Raw genomic sequence first — 24,877 nt, 5'->3', positions numbered from 1 at the left:
AGCCGGTACTGATCCAGTCAGACAACATCACGGCGGTCGCCCATGTAAACAGACAGGGCGGCACGAGAAGCAGGATGGCGATGGCAGAAGCCACAAGGATTCTCAGATGGGCAGAGAATCATGTGTTAGCACTGACGGCAGTGTTCATTCCGGGAGTGGACAACTGGGAAGCAGACTTCCTCAGCAGGCACGACCTCCACCCGGGAGAATGGGGACTTCTTTCAGAAGTCTTCCAAATGCTGGTCAACCGGTGGGAAAAACCACAGGTAGACATGATGGCGTCCCGCCTCAACAAGAAGTTGACAAGATATTGCGCCCGGTCAAGAGACCCTCAGGCGATAGCGGTGGACGCTCTAGTGACACCATGGGTGTATCAGTCGGTTTATGTGTTTCCTCCTCTACCTCTCATACCCAAGGTACTGAGAATAATAAGAACGCGAGGAGTGAAAACCATACTCGTGGTTCCGGATTGGCCAAGAAGAGCTTGGTACCCGGAACTTCACCGACGGAGGAATTTCAACTGGGTCGATCCTGCACTTCCTGCAAGCAGGGGTGACGTTGGGCCTCAAATTGGGGTCCATAAAGGTCCAGATTTCGGCTCTGTCGATTTTCTTCCAAAAAGAACTGGCTTCACTGCCTGAAGTTCAGACTTTTGTCAAAGGAGTACTGCATATTCAGCCTCCTTTTGTGCCCCCAGTGGCACCTTGGGATCTCAATGTGGTTTTGGCATTCCTGAAATCACATTGGTTCGAACCACTTAAGACTGTGGATTTAAAATATCTCACGTGGAAAGTGGTCATGCTGTTGGCCCTGGCATCGGCCAGGAGGGTTTCAGAATTGGCGGCTTTATCTTGTAAAAGCCCTTATCTGATTTTCCATATGGATAGGGCAGAATTGAGGACTCGTCCTCAGTTTCTCCCAAAGGTGGTCTCAGCTTTTCACTTGAACCAACCTATTGTGGTGCCTGCGGCTACTGGGGACTTGGAGGATTCCAAGTTGCTGGACGTAGTCAGGGCCCTTAAAATTTATATTTCCAGGACGGCTGGAGTCAGAAAGACTGACTCGCTGTTTATCCTGTATGCACCCACCAAGCTGGGTGCTCCTGCTTCTAAGCAGTCTATTGCGCGCTGGATTTGTAGCACTATTCAGCTGGCGCATTCTGCGGTGGGCTTACCGCAGCCTAAATCTGTAAAAGCCCATTCCACACGGAAGGTGGGCTCATCTTGGTCGGCTGCCCGAGGGGTCTCGGCTTTACAACTTTGCCGAGCAGCTACTTGGTCGGGGGCAAACACATTTGCAAAATTCTACAAATTTGATACCCTGGCTGAGGAGGACCTGGAATTCTCTCATTCGGTGCTGCAGAGTCATCCGCACTCTCCCGCCCGTTTGGGAGCTTTGGTATAATCCCCATGGTCCTTACGGAGTCCCCAGCATCCACTAGGATGTCAGAGAAAATAAGAATTTACTCACCGGTAATTCTATTTCTCGTAGTCCGTAGTGGATGCTGGGCGCCCATCCCAAGTGCGGATTGTCTGCAATACTGGTACATAGTTATTGTTACAAAAATCGGGTTTTGTTGTGAGCCATCTCTTCAGAGGCTCCATTTGTTATCATACTGTTAACCGGGGTTCCTATCACGTGTTATATGGTGTGATTGGTGTGGCTGGTATGAGTCTTACCCGGGATTCAAAAATCCTTCCTTATTGTGTCAGCTCTTCTGGGCACAGTATCCTAACTGAGGCTTGGAGGAGGGTCATAGGGGGAGGAGCCAGTGCACACAAGATAGTCCTAAATCTTTCTTTAGATGTGCCCAGTCTCCTGCGGGGCCGTCTATTCCCCATGGTCCTTACGGAGTCCCCAGCATCCACTACGGACTACGAGAAATAGAATTACCGGTGAGTAAATTCTTATTTTTATTCCAGAGTTATGACTATAACAATGATTAGAATAATACAGAGAAGATATTTCATTCTTTGCATTTTTCATGTCATTTTTGTAGTGATAACTCTGGCGTATGACAGGAAAGACTCTGCCGCACCTCAGCGCATGTCACTTCTAGTCTGCCCTACACATGTGACTCACACTTATACACCATAGTAGCTCTGCGTTGTGATGCCGCTTATGGCGTTGCGCAGGCTGCGTTCTCTGATGCCGGAATCTCCTCTGCGGCGCGGTGACCAGAGATGTTACTAAAGATTCATAACGTAATTCAGATGTGACCTGGAACGGTCTCAGCGGGGATACAGGGTAACTGTACGGGGCGATACTGTATGTGGGTGACGCGGACGCATTGTATCATCACACTGACATGCCGACGCCTTCTCATATCTCTTAGCTAAAATGTGGAAACTGCGGAGAACTCTCGGACAAGTGGCAGTACATCACATTGATGGTGAGTACAGGAATATCGCGTGTGACATCACACAACAAAGCGTCCTAATAATACAGTGACAGGATGCCCCCAGTGTCAGTGACGCAGTGACAGAATGCCCCCGACTATCAGTGACGCAGTGACAGAATGCCCCCGACTGTCGGTGACAGAATGCCCCCGACTGTCGGTGACAGAATGCCCCCGACTGTCGGTGACAGAATGCCCCCGACTGTCGGTGACAGAATGCCCCCGACTGTCGGTGACAGAATGCCCCCGACTGTCGGTGACAGAATGCCCCCGACTGTCGGTGACAGAATGCCCCCGACTGTCGGTGACAGAATGCCCCCGACTGTCGGTGACAGAATGCCCCCTGTGTCCTGTAGTAACAGAATGCCCCCTGTGTCCTGTAGTAACAGAATGCCCCCCACTCTCGGTGACGCAGTGACGGAATGCCCCCAGTGTCCTGTAGTAACAGAATGGCCCCCACTCTCGGTGATGCAGTGATGGAATGCCCCCAGTGTCCTGTAGTAACAGAATGGCCCCGCTGTCGGTGACGCAGTGACGGAATGCCCCCAGTGTCCTGTAGTAACAGAATGGCCCCCACTCTCGGTGACGCAGTGACAGAATGCCCCCAGTGTCCTGTAGTAACAGAATGGCCCCGCTGTCGGTGATGCAGTGACAGAATGCCCCCAGTGTCCTGTAGTAACAGAATGGCCCCCACTCTCGGTGACGCAGTGACAGAATGCCCCCAGTGTCCTGTAGTAACAGAATGGCCCCCACTCTCGGTGAGGCAGTGACAGAATGCGCTGTACCCTGCACTAGCTCCACTGTTATCAGTTATTTATATAGCGCACACATATTCCGCAGCGCTGTACAGAGAATACTTGGTCCCTGCCCCTGTCAGTCTATAGCTATATATAACACCGCTCAACAACAACAACAAATTCTATAGTGGTCACTGGTGGATATTTGAGTGAATTTAGGGTAATTTGAGGGCGCGGATTCTGAATACGTTGGTTTTCCCAGATTGGTTCTATTTTTTTAGATATTGCATATACCCTGAAATAGCATTATTCCCATAAGCGCTTTAGACCTGCTTGTCTTAGTTGTGGTTTGATCGTCATTGTAAACTTACTGCATCTTGGGGGATAATTCTGAGCTGATCGCAGCAGGATTTTTGTTAGCAGTTGGGCAAAACCATGTGCACTGCAGGGGAGGCAGATATAACATGTGCACTGCCAGGGACGTGCAGTCAGGGGAGGCAGATATAACATGTGCACTGCCAGGGACGTGCAGTCAGGGGAGGCAGATATAACATGTGCACTGCCAGGGACGTGCAGTCAGGGGAGGCAGATATAACATGTGCACTGCCAGGGACGTGCAGTCAGGGGAGGCAGATATAACATGTGCACTGCCAGGGACGTGCAGTCAGGGGAGGCAGATATAACATGTGCAGTGCAGGGACGTGCAGTCAGGGGAGGCAGATATAACATGTGCACTGCCAGGGACGTGCAGTCAGGGGAGGCAGATATAACATGTGCAGTGCAGGGACGTGCAGTCAGGGGAGGCAGATATAACATGTGCACTGCCAGGGACGTGCAGTCAGGGGAGGCAGATATAACATGTGCACTGCCAGGGACGTGCAGTCAGGGGAGGCAGATATAACATGTGCACTGCCAGGGACGTGCAGTCAGGGGAGGCAGATATAACATGTGCACTGCCAGGGATGTGCAGTCAGGGGAGGCAGATATAACATGTGCACTGCCAGGGACGTGCAGTCAGGGGAGGCAGATATAACATGTGCACTGCCAGGGACATGCAGTCAGGGGAGGCAGATATAACATGTGCACTGCCAGGGACGTGCAGTCAGGGGAGGCAGATATAACATGTGCACTGCCAGGGATGTGCAGTCAGGGGAGGCAGATATAACATGTGCACTGCCAGGGACGTGCAGTCAGGGGAGGCAGATATAACATGTGCACTGCCAGGGACGTGCAGTCAGGGGAGGCAGATATAACATTTGCACTGCCAGGGACGTGCAGCCAGGGGAGGCAGATATAACATGTGCAGTGCAGGGACGTGCAGTCAGGGGAGGCAGATATAACATGTGCACTGCCAGGGACGTGCAGTCAGGGGAGGCAGATATAACATGTGCACTGCCAGGGACGTGCAGTCAGGGGAGGCAGATATAACATGTGCACTGCCAGGGACGTGCAGTCAGGGGAGGCAGATATAACATGTGCACTGCCAGGGACGTGCAGTCAGGGGAGGCAGATATAACATGTGCACTGCCAGGGACGTGCAGTCAGGGGAGGCAGATATAACATGTGCACTGCCAGGGACGTGCAGTCAGGGGAGGCAGATATAACATGTGCACTGCCAGGGACGTGCAGTCAGGGGAGGCAGATATAACATGTGCACTGCCAGGGACGTGCAGCCAGGGGAGGCAGATATAACATGTGCACTGCCAGGGACGTGCAGCCAGGGGAGGCAGATATAACATGTGCAGTGCAGGGACGTGCAGTCAGGGGAGGCAGATATAACCTGTGCACTGCCAGGGACGTGCAGTCAGGGGAGGCAGATATAACGTGCAGTGCAGGGACGTGCAGTCAGGGGAGGCAGATATAACATGTGCACTGCCAGGGACGTGCAGTCAGGGGAGGCAGATATAACATGTGCACTGCCAGGGACGTGCAGTCAGGGGAGGCAGATATAACATGTGCACAGCCAGGGACGTGCAGTCAGGGGAGGCAGATATAACATGTGCAGTCAGGGGAGGCAGATATAACATGTGCAGTGCAGGGACGTGCAGTCAGGGGAGGCAGATATCACATGTGCAGTGCAGGGACGTGCAGTCAGGGGAGGCAGATATAACATGTGCAGTGCAGGGACGTGCAGTCAGGGGAGGCAGATATAACATGTGCAGTGCAGGGACGTGCAGTCAGGGGAGGCAGATATAACATGTGCAGTCAGGGGAGGCAGATATAACATGTGCAGTGCAGGGACGTGCAGTCAGGGGAGGCAGATATAACATGTGCAGTGCAGGGGCGTGCAGCCAGGGGAGGCAGATATAACGTGCAGTGCAGGGACGTGCAGCCAGGGGAGGCAGATATAACATGTGCAGTGCAGTCAGGGGAGGCAGATATAACATGTGCAGTGCAGGGACGTGCAGTCAGGGGAGGCAGATATAACATGTGCAGTGCAGTCAGGGGAGGCAGATATAACATGTGCAGTGCAGGGACGTGCAGTCAGGGGAGGCAGATATAACATGTGCAGTGCAGGGACGTGCAGTCAGGGGAGGCAGATATAACATGTGCAGTGCAGTCAGGGGAGGCAGATATAACATGTGCAGTGCAGGGACGTGCAGTCAGGGGAGGCAGATATAACATGTGCAGTGCAGGGACGTGCAGTCAGGGGAGGCAGTGCCTCCCCTGTCATTTATGATGAAAATAATGCAAGGAAGATACATATATGACACACATTATGTGTCATATGTATCTTCGTTATAATACTCTAATCATTTTGAGACATTAAACTTGTATAGGAGGCACTGCTAGCAGTGCCTCCCGTTGTCCGTGTTAATGGGCATAAAGTGGGGGGCGGGGCCAAGGACTGGGCTGCAAAAGCCCATTGAAAAAACAACGATACAGCGGCACTAGTAGAAGTGCCTCTGGGACAGGGCCTGTTGTGATTGGACAGCGGATCCAGGGCTGGATCCGCTGGTCCAATCACCCACACGCTGCGACGTCGCTCACCTCCCTCTCCTTCTGTCTTGTCATCACGGCGCCGCCGGTGCGTTAACCACCGTGACCCCGCCGGAATGTGTGGTGGCCGCTTGCTACTGATCCACACCTGGTGGAGGGCCGGAGCCTTCCGCCTCCCTCCCCCGTGTAGTTGTCTCCCCTACAGGTCCCACTACTGGATTCTACTGGACAAGTGGACGTGATTCTCGGTGTGGGATGTAGGTAAGTATGTGTGAGTGCGTAAGTGTGTATTAATACATTTTTACTTTCACGGTGTGTGTGTGTTGTTTTTATTTGGGTATTTTGTTGTTGTTGTAGAACTACAGGTACCAGCGGACCCGTTATTTCCCTGCATGCTGGTACTTGTGGTTTTCCAAGTACCAGCAAGTGGGGGAGGCTTGCTGTGCCTTGTAGTTCCACAACATAAAACAATATCCTTTTTTATTTACACACTTATGGCTATCAGCCCGGCACCCACCGCCCAGGGGTGCTGGGGACAGCCTCTGGCTTCACCCCTGGCCCTTGGGTGCCTAGAGGGGGTGACCCCTTGATTTAAGTGGTCCCCACTCCTCCAGGGAACCCCGGCCAGTGGTGACTAGTTGGGGGGGTAATGCCACGGCCGCAGGGACCTACATAAATGTGTCCCCCGGCTGTGGCATTATGTCCCTGGCTAGTGGAGCCCGGTGCTGGTTTTAAAAATACGGGGAACCCCTACATCTTTTGTCCCCCGTATTTTTGTAACCAGGACCGGACTAAGAGCCCGGTGCTGGTTGTCTAAATACGGGGAACCCCTGACCAATTTTTCCCCAGTATTTAAACAACCAGGACCGGCTCAAAGAGCCCGAGGCTGGTTATACTTAGGAGGGGGGACCGCAAGCATTTCTTTTTAAATTTTAACCCATTCACACCCTTTTTCACAGATAAGCAGGCACGGATCTCACTGATCCGTGCATGACTATCACAACACACCAGCAAAAAGCTCAATTTTATTACGAATTCCATGGTTTCCCGGAAGTGTTTGGCTATTGTCGGCAGTGATTGAGAATGCAGTGATGCAAATTAGTGGCAGAGGGTTGGGTCAGTTGATGGTGGGCGAGTTTGTAAGCCATTGGCTGTGGCAGCGGGCATTGGCTCAGGGGCAGTAGCGGGCATTGGCTCGGCGGCGGTAGGGGTCATCGGCAGGATTCGGCGGACATTATGGCTGCAGTGCCTCACCAGCCACTGACCTCACCGCACGCCACTGTGCACTGCAGGGGAGGCAGATATAACATGTGCAGAGAGAGTTAGATTTGGGTGGGGTGTATTCAAACTGAAATCTAACTTGCAGTGTAAAAATAAAGCAGCCAGTATTTACCCTGCACAGAAACAAAATAACCCACCCAAATCTAACTCTCTCTGCACATGTTATATCTGCCTCCCCTGCAGTGCACATGGTTGTGCCCAATTGCTAACAAAAATCCTGCTGCGATCAACTCAGAATTACCCCCCTTGTTTCTTCGTTCACAAACATCATTAATGAGCCATTGATTGAGAAAAGATCATTCTTCCACCTCTCCATATAAAGTTGGGATTAATGAAGCAATTTGTTAAGGCCCCGAGTAGAGACGATGATTGCCTCAAGTATATTTGCAGGTCATTTCCAGGATTAAGCATTGTAAAAATAAAAGCTGGTTTCTTTAATGGTCCACAAACTTGTGAATGATTCTAATTTTATAATATCTATGAATCCTGTTGACTCTTCCATATGGACCAGTCATGTTTCTGTCATTAAGATTTTTTGGGGGAAATCGCAAATCAGAGAATGATCAAGTATTGATGGTAGATGGGACAGGCTGACTACTGTTGGGGTCTTATACGTGACTGTAACAATCACTCCTATAAAAGAAAATCAGACAAGCAGCGATTCCTCCGGCAGGGTCCACAGGTTATCCACAGGATAACAAGGGGATATGATGAAGCAACAGCGGATTGGCACCAATCAATCAAAGCTTTTCGGCCTCCCAGGATGCAATGGTCCCGTCCATATATCCCGCCCACTGGTTCAGGCAAATCAGTTTTGTGTTTGGTGCGGCAGGAACCAGCCATGGTCACAGGGCTGCTGGTTTTTAGCAGCCCTAAGCGTTCTTATTTAATTTTTATAGTCTTACTAGTTTTTTGAGTGATCTTTCTAAACAGCATTTTATACGTATATTAGAAAGAGTCGCTCCAACAACTCTCCGCCGGGTCGCGACAGCGCTTACCCATGAGTACAGTGCTGTTTCGGCGGGCGTCTGTGTCGGATATACTAGCAGGTCCAGCAGACGTTACCAGGCTGTGGCCGGAACACAGGGAGAAGGTAAGGCATCGGTTCCGTTTAGTAGATGGAATACGGACACAGCCGCACTGTTTTGGGAGGAGACTACCAAACAGTAGCTGACACGGCTGCCACCGCTTGTGCACCATCGCTAGGCCTCAGGGATCAGAGGCTCCAGGAATAGCATGAGGCCGCGATCCCTAGGGTTGTTGTCAGCAGTGGGGAGTCAGACGCTCTCCTGGTCGCCCCTCCCCCCGGTTCATGACCAGTTTCCTCAGAGTCTCCCGCCATGAACTGTTTCCTCGCTTCTGTCCCAGACGCTGTGCACGAAGCGGGGTGAGTCTCCCTGTATCCCACTCTACTGAGTACGGGTTATACAGCACTAAATCTCTATCTACCTTTGAGTACAAATAGTTAGATAAGTGCCTTTTGCATATGAGTCTGTATACATTTACTGTTTCTTTCGCTTTGCGTCTGAATACGTTAGATCCATTCAAACATGATCAGTAATATGTTCTCCTACATACTTAAAAATATGTTTGTAGTTGATGTGCTCATATTGCTAATTATACTAATGTATAACGTGACTGACTGCTAGTGTGATTGCTGACTTTACTATATGTTTGTCAGTTGGTTTTCCTGATCCTCAATGCTGGTGCGTGGGTAGGGTCAGATTGTATGTCACTTTAGAAACTTTACAGTGATTACAGTCACAAATTGTGCAGTACACTGTGAAAGTGCTGATTATTTATCATGTCTAAGAGCGGCAAAGGTGAGGAAGGTACACTCACAGCAACACCAACACTCACATCATGTTTGTCTTGCAAAACTGTGTTATCCTCTCAGGATCTGGTACAGGATGGTTTATGTGCAAATTGTTTTAGTTTTCAGCAATGTACAAGGCAGATCCTTGTACTACGTCAGGTACAGATGGATCAACCTTGGGCGATGTTTGCATAGACTTTATCCAGTTTAGCTGAACGGATAATTCCTACAGCTTCGGTACCAGGAATAGGGTACACTATTAACCCATACATGCAGCTCCCTACCTACGGTAAATCACTTCCACCAGCAGCTTCTCAAAAGAAACAAGCTGATAAACCGATGGTAAGTAAATCTTCACCTTCACAGGCTACACATGAGGCAGAGGAGGATTCATCGGATGATGAAAGCTCAATTAATTCTACTTCGGCAAACGAAGAGGAGGAAGAAGGTCTCAGCGCAGTGGATATAGCTGAGTTAATTAAAGCAATGAAAGCCATTCTATCCTTAGAGGATTCAGCAGAGCCTGTGTTAAAAACCAAGGCACCTGTGTTTAAACGTCCCAAAACGGTTAAGACTGAGTTTCTAGGGTCAGATCAGCTGACGGAAATCATGGAGAAGACTTGGGCTACACCCAATAAGAAGTTTAGAATTCCTAAAAAATGGGATTCCAATTATCCTCTTCCAGCTGGGGATTGTTTAAAAAGGGAGGGGGCTCCTAAAGTAGATACGCATGTGATTCAATTAGTGCGAAAATCTACATTACCTTTGCCTTCAACATCATTAAATGATGTCACGGATAGGAGAGTGGATGGTTTGCTAAAAACCATTTGTTCCCTGTCTGGAGCAGTCATAAGGCCAGCCATGGCTTCAGCTTGGATGGCAAAGGCAGTGGCTGCCTGGGCTGATACATTGGAGGGGATTTTCCTGTAGCTTCTAGAGAACAAAAATCCCATATAGCTCATATAAAACAGGCTGCAATGTTCCTGGAAGAAGCAGCATTGGATATGGATATTCTGGAGTCAGAAGCAGACTCCAAAAAGGTCAAGTTTCCTTCCACATACAACTTCAAGCCTTTCGGTCTCAAGTAAAAGCTAGGGGAAAATGGGATCGCAAGCAGCCCCAATACAACAAGTCTGGTAAGTAAAAAAAGCATTGGGCTACCAGAGGGCCGCTTCCAAATCAGAAGACAAGCCATCAGCCTGATGGTGCGGGCCTCCTCCTGGGGGACTCTATGGTAGGGGGCCGACTTCTTCAGTTTGCACAGATCTGGCAGCAGTCTACAACAGATGCCTGGGTTCAGGAAGCGGTATCTCTAGGTTATGCTTTCCCCTTCAAGAAGCATCCTCCTCAAAGTTTTTTTTTTTTTTTTTGTACCAGCCCGTCTTTGGTAGAGACGAAGGCCAGGGCTTTGCAAGAAGCAGTTCAGAAATTGATTCAGTCAGGAGAAATCATTCCAGTTCCCCCTGCACAACGAGGACAGGGGTTTTTACTCCAACCTGTTTTTGGTTCAGAAGCCAAATGGGTAATTTCGGCCCATTCTCAATCTCAAAATGCTAAACAAATATATTTGGGTACCTCGGATTCACATGGAGACGTTACGTTCCATAGTCTTGGCCATGGAGCCAGGGAATTATATGGTATCCCTGGATGCTTACCTACATGTTCCTATAGCACTGTCCCATCAGTGTTATCTCAGGTTTGCTATCCTCCAACAGCATTTTCAGTTCCAGGCTCTTCCCTTTGGGTTAGCCACAGCCCCCAGAGTATTTACTAAGATTGTGGTGGTTATGGCAACTTACCTCCGCCAGCAGGAGATAAGAATTTTTCCATACCTCGACGATCTTTTAATCCTGGCACAGTCACAGGAATTGCTCCTATGTCATCTCCAACAGACAATTCCATGTCTGCAGAGACATGGGTGGCTCATAAACTGGGCAAAATCGTCTCTAGTTCCGTCACAACAGATGACTCACTTGGGGGCTGTACTGGATTCAGGTCTGCAGAGAGTATTTTTACCTCGGAACAAGATGTCCAAGGTTCAGTCAAGGATTCAAGACTTGCTACACAGTCAAACAGTATCCATTCACGCAGCAATGCGAGTGATGGGTTTCATGGTGTCAACATTCAACATGGTGGAGTATGCACAATTCCACTCAAGGCTTCTGCAGCGTCTGATTATTGCCAAATGGAATGGATTACATCAGATGATAAAAACAGACTATGGTACTTTTGATAAAAGTAAGAAGGTCATTAGCCTGGTGGCTACAGACGTCCCATCTGGACAAGGGGAGACCCTTTTGGATATCAGATTGGAAGATCCTGAAAACAGATGCCAGTCTCCAGGGCTGGGGAGCAGTGTCCGGAAGGTTGTGTATCCAGGGGCGATGGATCAAAGAAGAAAGTTGCCTGGCAATAAATGTGTTGGAACTTCGGGCCATACACATGGTACTGATTCAGGCAAAGGACATTCTTCGAGGAAAACCAGTCCAGATCTGCTCGGACAATGCGACGGCAGTAGCATATCTCAACCATCAGGAAGGAACTCGCAACGAAAAAGCAATGGAGGCAAGTCCCATACTAAAGTGGGCAGAACTTCATCATCCACCCTTGTCCGCAGTGTTCGTTTCGGGAGTCCTAAACTGGGAAGCGGACTTTCTCAGTCGACACACCATTCATTCATTCAAGCAAGCGAATGGGCTCTACACCCGGAGGTCTTCCAGACTCTAGACAAATGGGGTTTGCCAGAGAGCGATCTCATGGCATCCCGTCTGAACAACAAAGTGGCCGCAAACGGGTCAATAACAAAGGATCCCAGAGCGATCTTTATGGACGCGTTGTCGGTGAAATGGGACTTTCATCTGGCTTATGTGTTCCCTCCAACCACTGTACTACCCAGGGTGGTGAGAAAGATAAAGCAAGGAAAGGGTGACGTGATACTAATAGCTCTGGCTTGGCCCAGAAGACATTGGTATACAGATCTGCAGAGAATGTCGATGGATGCTCCATTTCTGCTCCCTCAACGTCCAGACCTACTAACACAGGGTCCTTGTTATCACAGACCTCTGGATCGACTGTCTTTGATGGCGTGGCTCTTGAAACCTCTATCCTGAAGTCAAGAGGATTCTCACAACAGGTAATTCAAACTATGCTCAGAACAAGGAAACCTTCCTCAGCTCGTATTTATCACCGAATATGGCTATATTAATTGGTGCAATGAAAGAAAGGTGGACCCTAAATCTATCAGAGTTTCCAGGGTCTTAGCATTCCTTCAGGCAGGAATGGATAAAGGTTTGAAGGTGGCTTCCTTGAGAGTGCAAGTGTCAGCCTTGACTGTATGGTTCCAAAAGAAAATTGCCTATTTACAGGATGTGCGTACTTTTTTCCAGGGAATGCTGACCATTCACCCTCCGTTTGTTCCTCCTACAGTACCGTGGGACTTGTGTTTAGTCCTGAAAGCCCTTCAAGTTGCCCCGTGTGAACCACTTAATAAAGTGGATCTTAAATGGTTGACCGCTAAAGTTCTCTTTCTGCTGACTATGGCATCAGCTAGAAGAGTGTGAGATTTAGGAGCGCTGTCATGTCGTTCTCCTTTTCTGACTTTTTATCCAGATAACCAGATCTAGTACTTAGAACTGCTTTATCTTCCTAAGGTGGTGTCTAAATTCCACCTTAATGAAGAAATTGTAGTCCCGGCTTTTCAGGTACCGGGACTTTCTGCGGGAGAAGCGTCGCTGGACGTAGTTCGGGCATTAAGGATCTACGTGGATCGTACTAGTGCCATCAGAAAGACAAATTCTCTTTTCATTCTCTACGGATTTCACAAGAGAGGATGGCCTGCTGATAAGCAGACGCTGGCGAGGTGGCTCCGAATGGTAATATCAGAAGCATATTCTCATGCAGATCTCCCTACTCCAGCTAATGTCTCTGCTCACTCTACACGTAAGGTAGGTCCTTCATGGGCAACACAACATGGTGCTTCAGCAGAACAGATATGTAGAGCAGCCACATGGTCTTCCATTAACACATTCATTAGACATTATTCCTTGGATACTTTTGCCTCTTATGACGCTGAATTCGGGCGTAAGGTTCTCCTGTCTAATCAGGAGCGTCCCCACCACTAAATTGCTTTGGGAAGTCCCATTGTTATCCTGTGGATTACCTGTGGACACAGCCGGAGAAAAATACGTTATGGTAAGAACTTACTGTTGATAACGGTATTTCTCCTAAGTCCACAGGGATCCCACCCTGACGCACCTGATTTGGGGATCTTTCTACTCACTTAACGCTTCCTTCTTGTACAGAAGGATGTGCATGTGTGTTCTTCTCGCCTGATTAGGGCTCTACATGATGCTCCTGCCTTGTGCTTTGGAATACAACTGATTTGCCTGAGCCAGTGGGCGGGATTATATGGACGGGCCCGTTGCATCCTGGGAGGCCAGAAAGCTTTGATCTATTGGTGCCAATCCGTTGTCGCTTCATCATATCCCATTGTTATCCTGTGGATCCTGTGGACTTAGGAGAAATACCGTTTTCAACGGTAAGTTCTTACCATAACGTATATTTTTAAAGCAATAAATGTCAAACGTTTACCATCAAATAAATATTCATTGTGAGTGCTGCCCAACATAGGCAGTGCGCCTACCCAAGGGCATCACTAACCTTTTCGACACCCGGTGCGACAGTCATCCATGCACGCATCAGCCAAAAAAGTTGTGGCCTCCTGGAAGGGGGTGTGGTCTTGCTGGAAGGGCCCGGCCCCAATTTTTGACACTCCGGCGGTCCCGGACATGCAGTGCCGGCTCGTACACTGTGACGCATAACGTTAAAGTGCGGCACTCGGCGTCTGAATCAGGTCCTGTATGTTCATGCTATTGATCAGACCCTCTTATCCCATCCATAACAGGACAGTGTGCCCCTGAAGGGTGGCAGAGGCAGTGCCAGCATGGTGCAGAAGTGTAAGCTGTGCTCCCGGGAGAACTCCATAGGTGAGTGAGACAGACCCGCTCCTCATACAGAAGACCCGGCATATAATACTTGTTGTTCAGAAACTCAGTGGTTATATGATTTTTCTCCTGTAGGGTCCACAGGGTATCCACAGGATAAACATTGGGATATGAGGTAGCGACAGTGGATTGGCACCAATGATCAAAGCTTTCGGCCTCCCAGAATGCACTGGGCAGTTCAGTTTTGTGTTTGGCGCGGCAGGAGCCGGATCATGGTCACAGGGCTGCTGGTTTTTTAGCACCCATAAGCTTTTTTTGGTTTTTGTCTTTCTTTTTATAGTTACTATATTTTTGAGTGATCTTTCTAAACAGCGTCTTATACGCATATTGGAAAGAGTCGCAACAACTCCACGCCGGGTCGCGACAGCGCTTACCCACGAGTACAGTACTGTTTTGGCTGGCGTCTGTGTTGGATATACTAGCAGGTCCAGCAGACGTTACCAGGCTGTGGCCGGAGCACGGGGAGAAGGTAAGACATCGGTTCCGCTTAGGGGAATACGGACACAGCCGCACTGTTTCGGGAGGAGACTACCAAACAGTAGCTGACGCGCTGCCACCTCGAGTGCTCCAGCGCTAGGCCTTAGGGATCAGAGGCTTCAGGAATAGCATGAGGCCAGGATCCCTGGGGTTGATGTCAGCAGTGGGGAGTCAGACGCTGTCCTGGTCGCCCCCCTCTCCCTGGTTCAAGACCAGTTTCCTCCAAGTTTCCCGCCATGAACAGAGTTCCCGCTTCCGTCTGAGACGCTGTGTACTAAAAGGACCCAGTCGCTGCATAGGCGGCTGTGTGACTGGTGCGTCGGTGTTCACTGTATGTTCACGGGGCGAGTGTGTACACTAATAGCGTCTGGATCCACTCAGCGTTCGCAAACGTATTGATCGAATCTGGAAGTGGGGTGAAGTCTCCCTGTATCCCGCTCTCCTGAGCAAGGTGATACAGCACTAAGGGGGTCATTCCGAGTTGTTCGCTAGCTGCTTTTGGTCGCAGCGCGGCAATTAGGTAAAAAAGTGGCATTTCTGCGCATGCGTATGGTGCGCAGTGCGCACCTTCACACAAGACTATGCAGTTTCACACAAGGTCTAGCGATGCTTTTCAGTCGCACTGCTGGCCGCAGAGTGATTGACAGGAAGTGGGTGTTTCTGGGAGGTAACTGACCGTTTTCAGGGAGTGAGTGAAAAAACACAGGCGTGTTGGATAAAAACGCAGGAGTGGCTAGGGAAACGGGGGAGCGGCTGGCCGGACGCAGGGCGTGTTCGTGACGTCAAAACGGGAACTAAATAGTCTGAAGTGATCGCAAGGTTGGAGTAGGTCTGCCGCTACTCAGAAACTGCTTGATAAAATTTAGACGCCGTTCTGCGATCCTTTCGGTCGCACTTCTGCTAAGATACACTCCCAGAGGGCGGCGGCCTAGCGTTTGCACTGCTGCTAAAAGCAGCTAGCGAGCGAACAACTCAGAATGAGGGCCTAAGTATCTACCTTTGGTACAAATAGTTGGATAAGTGCCTGATGCATATGAGTCTGTAAACTATTGCTGCTGTTTCTTTCGCTGTGCGACTGAATACGTTTAAACTTCTATATAAAGTAATGCAGTGATATGTTCTCCTACATACTTGAAATGTATCTGTAGTTGATTATGTGCTCATATTGCTTATTATACTAATGTATAACCTGTGACTGATTGCTAGTGTTTTACTATATTCTGTCACTTTCTGTGTATTCCGATCCTCAATGCTGGTGCAATGCAGGGAGGGATTGGATTGTATGTCACTTTAACAGATTTGAAAGTGATTGCAGTCACAAATTGTGTAGTTAACACTGTACAGGTGTGTGATTTATTTATCATGTCCAATGCCCCTTTCACACCAAAAATGCAGGGTCTTTACCCGGGAATACGGTCCTGGGATCATGCAGGGACATTCATGGGTAAGACGCCTTGCATACCGCAGGCAGCAGCCCGGCATATTGCCGGGTTGCTGACGTCCGTGGTGACGGGGCGGTGCAAGAGATCACATGATCTCCAAGCGCCGCCTGCTACATAGAGAGTGAACGGGAGCCGGGGCACATTGACCCGTCTCCCGTTCACACTGACCAGGTTCCTGGGAAGGTTGCCGGGGCAGGAATCCCAGGATTTTGACCCTGTACCCTTTCACACCGAGAAATTTCCCAGGTTGATGCGCGTTCATGTGCAATAACCCGGGAAATTTTGGTCTGTGTGAAAGGGGTATCAGAGAGGCAGGGACGGAGCTAGACTTTTCTTTGGGGGGGGGGGGGGGGGGGGGCGGTTTATTTATTCCTAACTCCTCCCCTACATTTATTACTCCTCCCTCTTCCCATCCCAACTGTCCATTAATGCTCTGTAGAGCATATAAAGCATTGCCAGGCTGCACATGTACTTCTTATGTAGCACACACACCGGGCACATGTAACTACTAACACACCGATGGGCGGCACACACTGCCCAAGGTGGGGGTGATGGCATGTGATGATGGCAGATGGGTCTAGGGGCCCCGGGGACACGGAGGATGGGGAGGAATGTCAGTGCAACCACACACTATCACCTGGCAGCAGCCCCACCTCTGGCGGCCCCAGCAGCGCAGGGAGCCAGCACGACCCTCGTCCAATCCTGTGGGGCTGGCGTTGCTGCAGCGTGCCATGTTTTGGTATGGGCAGCCGGATGCTGGGGAGGGGGATGCTGCCGCTATGAAGGATCCACCTTCAGGTGAGAGATGCTCTGCTGGCTGCTGCAGGCGCTGATGGTGGGGGGAGTCAGGGGAGGAAGATCGCTGCTGCACTGGATCGCTGCCACCCAGAGCGGCTTACCCCCATCTCCCGCGGTGACCGGGGCCATAATGGAGGAGCGGCCAGCCCCTGTCTGAACAGCACCAGCAGCGGCGGCAACTGCTCAGCCAGCTTATTCTCCCCACTGTGTGCCGAAGACAGCTTGCCCCGCTACCTTGGGATCTTCCTCATGCTGCTGCTGGACCTGGTGGCTGTGGCTGGCAATGTGGCTGCCGTCCCCATTATTTAAGTGGGCGTGGCTATGACGGGGGGGGGGGGGGGTGGCGAAGGTGTCCCCCCCCAAGCTATGACTTGGGGGGGGGGGGGGGGGGGCACCCTCGCCGCCCCCCCCCCCCCCCCCCCCCTGGATACGGCCCTACAGAGAGGCAAGGGTGAGGAGGATACACTCACCACAGCAACACCAACACTCCTTTCATGTTTGTCCTGTAAAGCTGGGTTAACCTCTCAGGATCTGGTTCAAAATGAATTATGTGCAAACTGTTTTAGCTTTCACCAAAGCCTCCTCAGTAATCCGAGACAAGCACAGGTTCAGGTTGAATCCCCATGGGCTACTTTTGCACAGACATTATCCAGTATAGCGGAGTGTATAATGCCAGCTCCTATACCACGCATAGGTTACCCAATTAACCCTTACTTGCAACATTCCCCCTGTGGTTTCTCACATCCAGTCCAGGAATCTGCCGTCTCTTAACAAAAACAGGCTGATAGGCCGGTGGTAAGTAAATCACACAGACATGAAACAACATCTTCACAGTCTACACGTTTCAGATGAGCACTCGTCGGAGGATGAGGACTCCTCACACTCCGGTTCCGCATACTGAGACGAGGATGAAGGCCTCAGCTCAGTGGATATACCTCAGTGGACATACTTCTCGCTTGAGTAGGGCTCTCTATGATGCTCCTGCCTTGAGCTTTGGAAAACAACTGAATTGCCGGAGCCAGGAGGCGAGGATATAGGGACGGGCCCGATGCATTCTGGGAGGCCGAAAGCTTTGATCATTGGTGCCAATCTGCTGTCGCTACCTCATATCCCAATGTTTATCCTGTGGATCCTGTTACCGTTGAAATAGAGTTATCAATGGTAAGTCTACCATAACGATTATATTTCACAATGATTTATGGTTAGAAATGACAACACTGAGTATAATTATTATTATTACCAGTTATTTATATAGTGCACACATATTCCGCAGTGCTGTACAGAGAATATTTGGCCATTCACATCAGTCCTTGCCCCAGTGGAGCTTACACTCTATATTCTCTATCACATGTACACACACATTCACGCTAGGGTTAATTTTGTTGAAAGCCAATTATCCTACCAGTATATTTTTGGATTGTGGGAGGAAACCGGAGAAACCCCACACAAGAACGGGGAGAATATACAAACTCCACACAGAGCCATGGTGGAAATGGAACCCATGACCTCAGTGCTGTGAGGCAGTAATGCCCCAATATATGTATATAATATATGTATAGGTCTATTACTGAAAGAATACTGGCGACTCATCCCCCATTACACTCTACCTGTATTCACTGCTCAGTGACTACACTACATCCCCCATCCCAACCTGTATACACTTATGCACTGCATCCCCCGTCCCGCTCTGCCTGTATACACTGCATCCCCCGTCCCGCTCTGCCTGTATACACTGCATCCCCCGTCCCGCTCTGCCTGTATACACTGCATCCCCCGTCCCGCTCTGCCTGTGTACGCTGCATCCCCCGTCCCGCTCTACCTGTGTACGCTGCATCCCCCGCCCCGCTCTACCTGTGTACACTACATCCCCCGCCCCGCTCTACCTGTGTACACTACACCCCCCCGACCTGTATACACTTATACACTGCATCCCCCGTCCCGCTCTACCTGTGTACACTACACCTCCCTGTCCCGCTCTACCTGTGTACACTACACCCCCCCGACCTGTATACACTTATACACTGCATCCCCCGTCCCGCTCTACCTGTGTACACTGCATACCCCGTCCCGCTCCGCCTGTATACACTGCATACCCCGTCCCGCTCTACCTGTGTACACTGCATACCCCGTCCCGCTCCGCCTGTATACACTACATCCCCCGCCCTGCTCTACCTGTTTACACTGCATCCACTGTCCTGCTCTACCTGTATACACTGCATCCCTGTCCTGCTCTACCTGTATACACTGCATCCCCCATCCCGCTCTGCCTGTATACACTGCTCAGTGACACTACATCCCCCATCCCGACCTGTATACACTGCATCCCCCGTCCCGCTCTACCTGTATACACTGCATCCCCCGTCCCGCTCTGTCTGTATACACTACATCCCCCGCCCCGCTCTACCTGTATACACTGCATCCCCTGTCCTGCTCTACCTGTATACACTGCATCCCTGTCCTGCTCTACCTGTATACACTGCATCCCTGTCCTGCTCTACCTGTATACACTGCATCCCCCATCCCGCTCTGCCTGTATACACTGCTCAGTGACACTACATCCCCCATCCCGACCTGTATACACTGCATCCCCCGTCCCGCTCTACCTGTATACACTGCATCCCCCGTCCCGCTCTGTCTGTATACACTACATCCCCCGCCCCGCTCTACCTGTATACACTGCATCCCCTGTCCTGCTCTACCTGTATACACTGCATCCCCCGTCCTGCTCTACCTGTAAACACTGCATCCCCCATCCCGCTCTACCTGTATACACTGCTCAGTGACTACACTACATCCCCCGCCCCGCTCTACCTATGTACGCTGCATCCTCCGCCCCGCTCTACCTGTGTACACTACACCCCCCCGTCCCGCTCTACCCGTGTACACTGCATCCCCCGTCCCGCTCTACCCGTGTACACTGCATCCCCCGTCCCGCTCTACCCGTATACACTGCATCCCCCGTCCCGCTCTACCCGTATACACTGCATCCCCCGTCCCGCTCTACCTGTGTACGCTGCATAACCCGTCCCGCTCTACCTGTGTACACTAAACCCCGTAACCCGTCCTGCTCTACCCGTACACACTGCATCCCCCTCCCCGACCTGTATACACTTATACACTGCATCCCCCGTCCCGCTCTGCCTGTATACACTACATCCCCCGTCCTGCTCTACCGGTATACACTGCATCCCCCGTCCCGCTCTACCGGTATATACTGCATCCCCCATCCCGCTCTACCTGTATACACTGCATCCCCCGCCCCGCTCTACCTGTATACACTGCTCAGTGACTACACTACATCCCCCATCCCGACCTGTTTACACTTATACACTGCATCCCCCGTCCCGCTCTGCCTGTGTACACTGCATACCCCGTCCCGCTCTGCCTGTGTACACTGCATCCCCCGCCCCGCTCTACCTGTATACACTGCTCAGTGACTACACTACATCCCCCATCCCGACCTGTATACTTATACACTGCATCCCCCGTCCCGCTCTACCTTTGTACACTGCACCTCCCGTCCCGCTCTACCTGTGTACACTGCACCTCTCGTCCCGCTCTACCTGTATGCACTACAGCCCCCGTCCCGCTCTACCTGTATACACTGCATCCCCTGTCGCGCTCTACCTGTGTACGCTGCACCCCCCCCCGTACCGCTCTACCTGTGTACGCTGCACCCCCCGTACCGCTCTACCTGTGTACGCTGCACCCCCCGTCCCGCTCTACCTGTATACACTGCATCCCCCGTCCCGCTCTACCTGTGTACACTGCATCCCCCGTCCCGCTCTACCTGTGTACGCTGCACCCCCCGTCCCGCTCTACCTGTATACACTGCATCCCCCGTCCCGCTCTTCCTGTGTACACTGCATCCCCCGTCCCGCTCTACCTGTGTACACTGCATCCCCCGCCCCGCTCTACCTGTACACTTGTGATTTGGATGCGGGGTTCGGTAGTCACTGACTACTGTGTATGTGCTGGGGTATAATCGGGGGCAGCCCTTACTAGTGATGCAGGTGCTTATTGTATTACACATCTCTGTGCTCCGCTGTAATACACAGGTGGGGATATAAATCCTCGCCCTGTCCCCAGTGATCTCACGCCCCTGCGTTCCCTGCGCTGCGTTGTACATAGTGATTACAGCCGCAGAGCGGTCACCAGGGGATTGCCGCAAATCTGTGTTGGGGTAAGACGACATATTTACTAATCATTATGTGCAAGGAGCAGTGGGGTTCCCTCCTACGGATCAGCTGTATGTAACTAGAAGTCCCAGCATGCCCTGCCAGCCATATGACTAGTCCACAGTGTATTAACCTTCCCATTTGTCTCTGCAGATATCCTGAGCTCCTCCCTGCAGCCGTACAATGTAAGTCAGGGGCGGGATCAGGTGTTATATGTGCGTTACGTCGCTGTGTATAATCACTTTCATCCTCCGCAGGCTGAAGATAGCGAGCGCTTTAAGACCATTGTGGAGTTTGAGTGCCGGGGGCTGGAGCCGGTAGATTTTCAACCACAGGTAGATTTTTCAGATGCAATTACTGCATAAATACGGGAATGTTCTCTCCATAGTGCGGCCGCACCTCTGAGCGGTGCGGACATGGCGTGGGGGTTCCACTGGGCGGTGCGGACATGGCGTGGGGGTTCCACTGGGCGGTGCGAACGTGGGGGTGCCTCTGGGCGGTGCGGGTATGGTGTGGGGGGGTTCCACTGGGTGGTGCGGACGTGGTGTGGGCATGGTCGTGCCTCCGGGTGGTGCGGGTGTGTCTGGGTGGTGCGAACATGGCGTGGGGGCTTTTCTGGGTGGCATGGGGGTGCCTCTGGGTGGTGCGGATGTGGTGTGGGGGGTGCCTCTGGGTGGTGGGGACGTGGCGTGGGGGTACCTTCTGGATGGTGCGGGAGAGGCGTGGGGGTACCTCCTGGGTGGTGCGGGAGAGGCGTGGGGGTACCTCCTGGGTGGTGCGTGAGAGGCGTGGGGGTACCTCCTGGGTGGTGTGGGAGAGGCATGGCCGTGCCTGTGGGTGATGCAGAAGTGGTGTGGGGGTACCTCTGGGTGGTGTGGGCATGGCGTGGGGATAACTCTGGGCGGTGCGGACGTGGTTGTACCTCTGGGTGGGGCAGATGTGGTGTGGGGGTACCTCTGGGTGGTGTGGGGGTTACCTCTGGGTGGTGCAGATGTGGTGTGGGGGTACCTCTGGGTGGTGTGGGGGTTACCTCTGGGTGGTGTGGTTGCAGCGTGGGGGTACCTTTGGGTGGCGTGGGGGTTACCTCTGGGTGGTGTGGGCGTGGCTTGGGGGTACCTCTGGGTGGTGCGGGTGTGACATGGGGGTACCTCTGGGTGGTGCGGGTGTGACATGGGGGTACCTCTGGGTGGTGCGGGTGTGACATGGGGGTACCTCTGGGTGGTGCGGGTGTGCTTGCGGATCTTCAAACGATTAAACCTCGTCCATCACCTGCGGCACTAGAATTGGCATTTAGGGGCAGTTGCAGAAACGGCATAAGATGGACCATCTCGGTGTGTACGCTAAGCCACCCCCAGTCACCGCTCATCACTGTTACCTTGGGGTACCGCGCCCCTGGATTGCAGCAGCGCCTTTGTGCGTACACGCTGTAACGCATGCGCCATGTGAGTTTGCAGAGATTTCCGTGTGTGCGCACCTAGTAAGAAATCACTCAGCAACGTGAGCATCATATTAGGCCCTTCATTGTCAGAGTTCTGTGGAAGCTTTAGCAGGCCATGATGTCAGGATTTCCCGTCATGAGGGGAGAGTAAATATGGTCTGTAACTATTACACTAATGTACTCTGGTGGAGGCCGGGGAAATAAAGGGCGCAGCTTCCGTCACCCTTTCCTGATCTCTCCCGTCTGTTGTACATTGTTCCCTAATCCCTTTATTAGATTAGAGATTAGTTACCATGGTATTACGTAGAGCGTACGCTCATGGTGGCCAGACATTGGGTACATGACGTGGTGGTTGGTTCTGTACCATATGTCCCCAGTAAGCCACAGTCACATCTCCCACGCCCTGCGGGGGCTATACCACTTTCTGTGCCCACCACTATCCTATGACTGTGAGGAACGGTGGTTAGCATCGCTCTCTCGCGGTGCCAGAATTATGGGTCCTGTTCTGGTCAGGGGCCAGTCTGTGTGTAGTTTGCATGTACTCCCCATGCGTTGGGGTGGATTTGTTCTTGGGTAGTTTTGGGATTGGCTTCTTTGACCCACGTGTGGACTGACATGAATCATTGAACATGATCTGTAAATTGCTGTACTGCGATACCTGTATACTGTGTCTTTACACTTTTATATTTACTAGTGTATAGCCCCGCAAGCTTTTGTGCTTGGCACTGTCCGTCTTGCCCCTTCCCATCTGCCCCCCCCTTCCCCCACCTCTCTACTCTGTAAGAATCCAGTGAACTGATAGGGGCCATCGAAGTGCAATTAAAGACCCCACTTGGGTGTGTGATATTTGGGGTGCCCCTCTGTACCTTGGGGTAATCTGTGGGTGGAGTTTTGGAGGCCCCGTCTCTGCGGGGGGGGGGTGACTGATGGCCTGCGGGTGGGGGAGAATATCTTTGCTGGTGTTTGAGGAGCTGTGTGCCCGGTACTGAGACCTGGGGATCATTACTGAGCCAGGAAAAAGTTGCTCTCTACACGATGATTATACAGAGAGCCATGTGTATATACAATGTAACTACATCAGGGTCACGCAGAGACACGTATAATACAAAGCGGAGCTAATGGAATTGGGGGTGTATGATGGCGTTATTATATATTGTGCGCCTCTCTATAACGTTTTCTATGTCATCCCGCAGGCCGGATTTGCTGCAGAAGGAGCAGACACTGGCACTCCCTTCACTGACATTAACCTGCAGGAAAAGGTTTGTCGCTGATGTATCACTGCCCAGCCAGTAGGGGGCAACAAAGTGCAATTACATCCTCATAGGCCCAACGCCACAAGTGGCCACACCCCCAATTGCCCAGTCTCTAAGCCACACCTCTAGCGCAACAGGCCGGGACCGCTCTACCCTGAGTGGTAAGCAGGACTTTGGGCAGGGGAGTTACGGGTTTCAGCCATGATAGAGGCGCTGTATTCAGGCCGCAGCCACTGACGAAAGCAGAGACCTCAGTACAGAACTTCTATCAAGGCATGGAAACTTCCACAACAAACATTCATTATATGAAAATGGGTCCATTCTATCAATGTATGGAAGCCTCTGCTTCCCTGGCTGCTGGCGCACCACATATCCCAGCATGCACTGTAACATGGCCGATTCTCTATGTTCAGCAGGTTTGTGGGGATTATGTGAATCTGGACCAAATCACAATTCTAGAGCCAATTAAGGCAGTAATACAATGTTTAATTAAGAATAAGAAGAGAAGTAGACGGCTAGGGGTTCAGGGTTTGTCCAGTCAGAGGAAGCGCCGGTTTATACCGCTGTTAGGCTGTGGATAGAAAATAACACTAATGGCAATTCTGCATTAATCTGCACAACCCTCTGCCCCCTGCAGGACTGGACGGACTATGACGAGAAGGTGCGGGAGTCCGTGGGAGTGTACGAGGTGTCACATCAGTTTAAAAAATGTTAGCAGTCACGTGATCTGACGGGAACCAATAAACTGGAAGCCCAGGACCTGCGCACAGCTGCAATCACAGGCCAAGCGCCGGCGAGACGCCACAGACGTTACATAACGTTTACTACGAAATCCCGCAGCGGAATAAAACCGGTGGATAATATTCAGTGTCTTCTGTGTATGGATTTCCAGCTGAAAATGTATTATTTATTTGAAATAAGTTTCCAAACTTTACATAGTAACATAGTATCTAAGGTTGAAAAAAAGACAATTGTCCATCGGGTTCAACCTATTTGTGGTCTCCTATGCAGGATTATTTTGTATAAAATTTTGACTGAAGTTGATGACTGCCGTTACGTTTTACCCCTCTTTTTTATAATAACCATAGTGCGTGACTATGCACCATACCCCTGGAT

At 51.2% G+C, this 24,877-nt stretch overlaps 1 protein-coding gene across 2 annotated transcripts in view; it reads left to right on the top strand.

Moving 5' to 3' along the window:
* CZIB (CXXC motif containing zinc binding protein) overlaps positions 1-24,624 on the top strand; it is a 32,500-nt gene extending 7,876 nt beyond the window's left edge. For both annotated transcript variants that reach the window (XM_063938907.1, XM_063938908.1), the window contains exons 3-8: positions 2,336-2,392; positions 14,076-14,157; positions 21,224-21,255; positions 21,328-21,405; positions 23,702-23,767; positions 24,399-24,624. In XM_063938907.1, the coding sequence (XP_063794977.1) occupies positions 2,336-2,392; positions 14,076-14,157; positions 21,224-21,255; positions 21,328-21,405; positions 23,702-23,767; positions 24,399-24,476 (393 nt within the window). In that variant the 3' untranslated portion in view covers positions 24,477-24,624. The remainder of the gene's footprint in view (positions 1-2,335; positions 2,393-14,075; positions 14,158-21,223; positions 21,256-21,327; positions 21,406-23,701; positions 23,768-24,398) is intronic.
* The last annotated feature ends 253 nt before the right edge of the window (positions 24,625-24,877 follow it).

The sequence above is a fragment of the Pseudophryne corroboree genome, chromosome 9 (genome assembly GCF_028390025.1).
Source record: "Pseudophryne corroboree isolate aPseCor3 chromosome 9, aPseCor3.hap2, whole genome shotgun sequence".
Taxonomy (NCBI): domain Eukaryota; kingdom Metazoa; phylum Chordata; class Amphibia; order Anura; family Myobatrachidae; genus Pseudophryne; species Pseudophryne corroboree.
The sequence above is the reverse complement of the archived record's forward strand: the minus strand, read 5'-3'. Positions and strand labels throughout refer to the sequence as shown.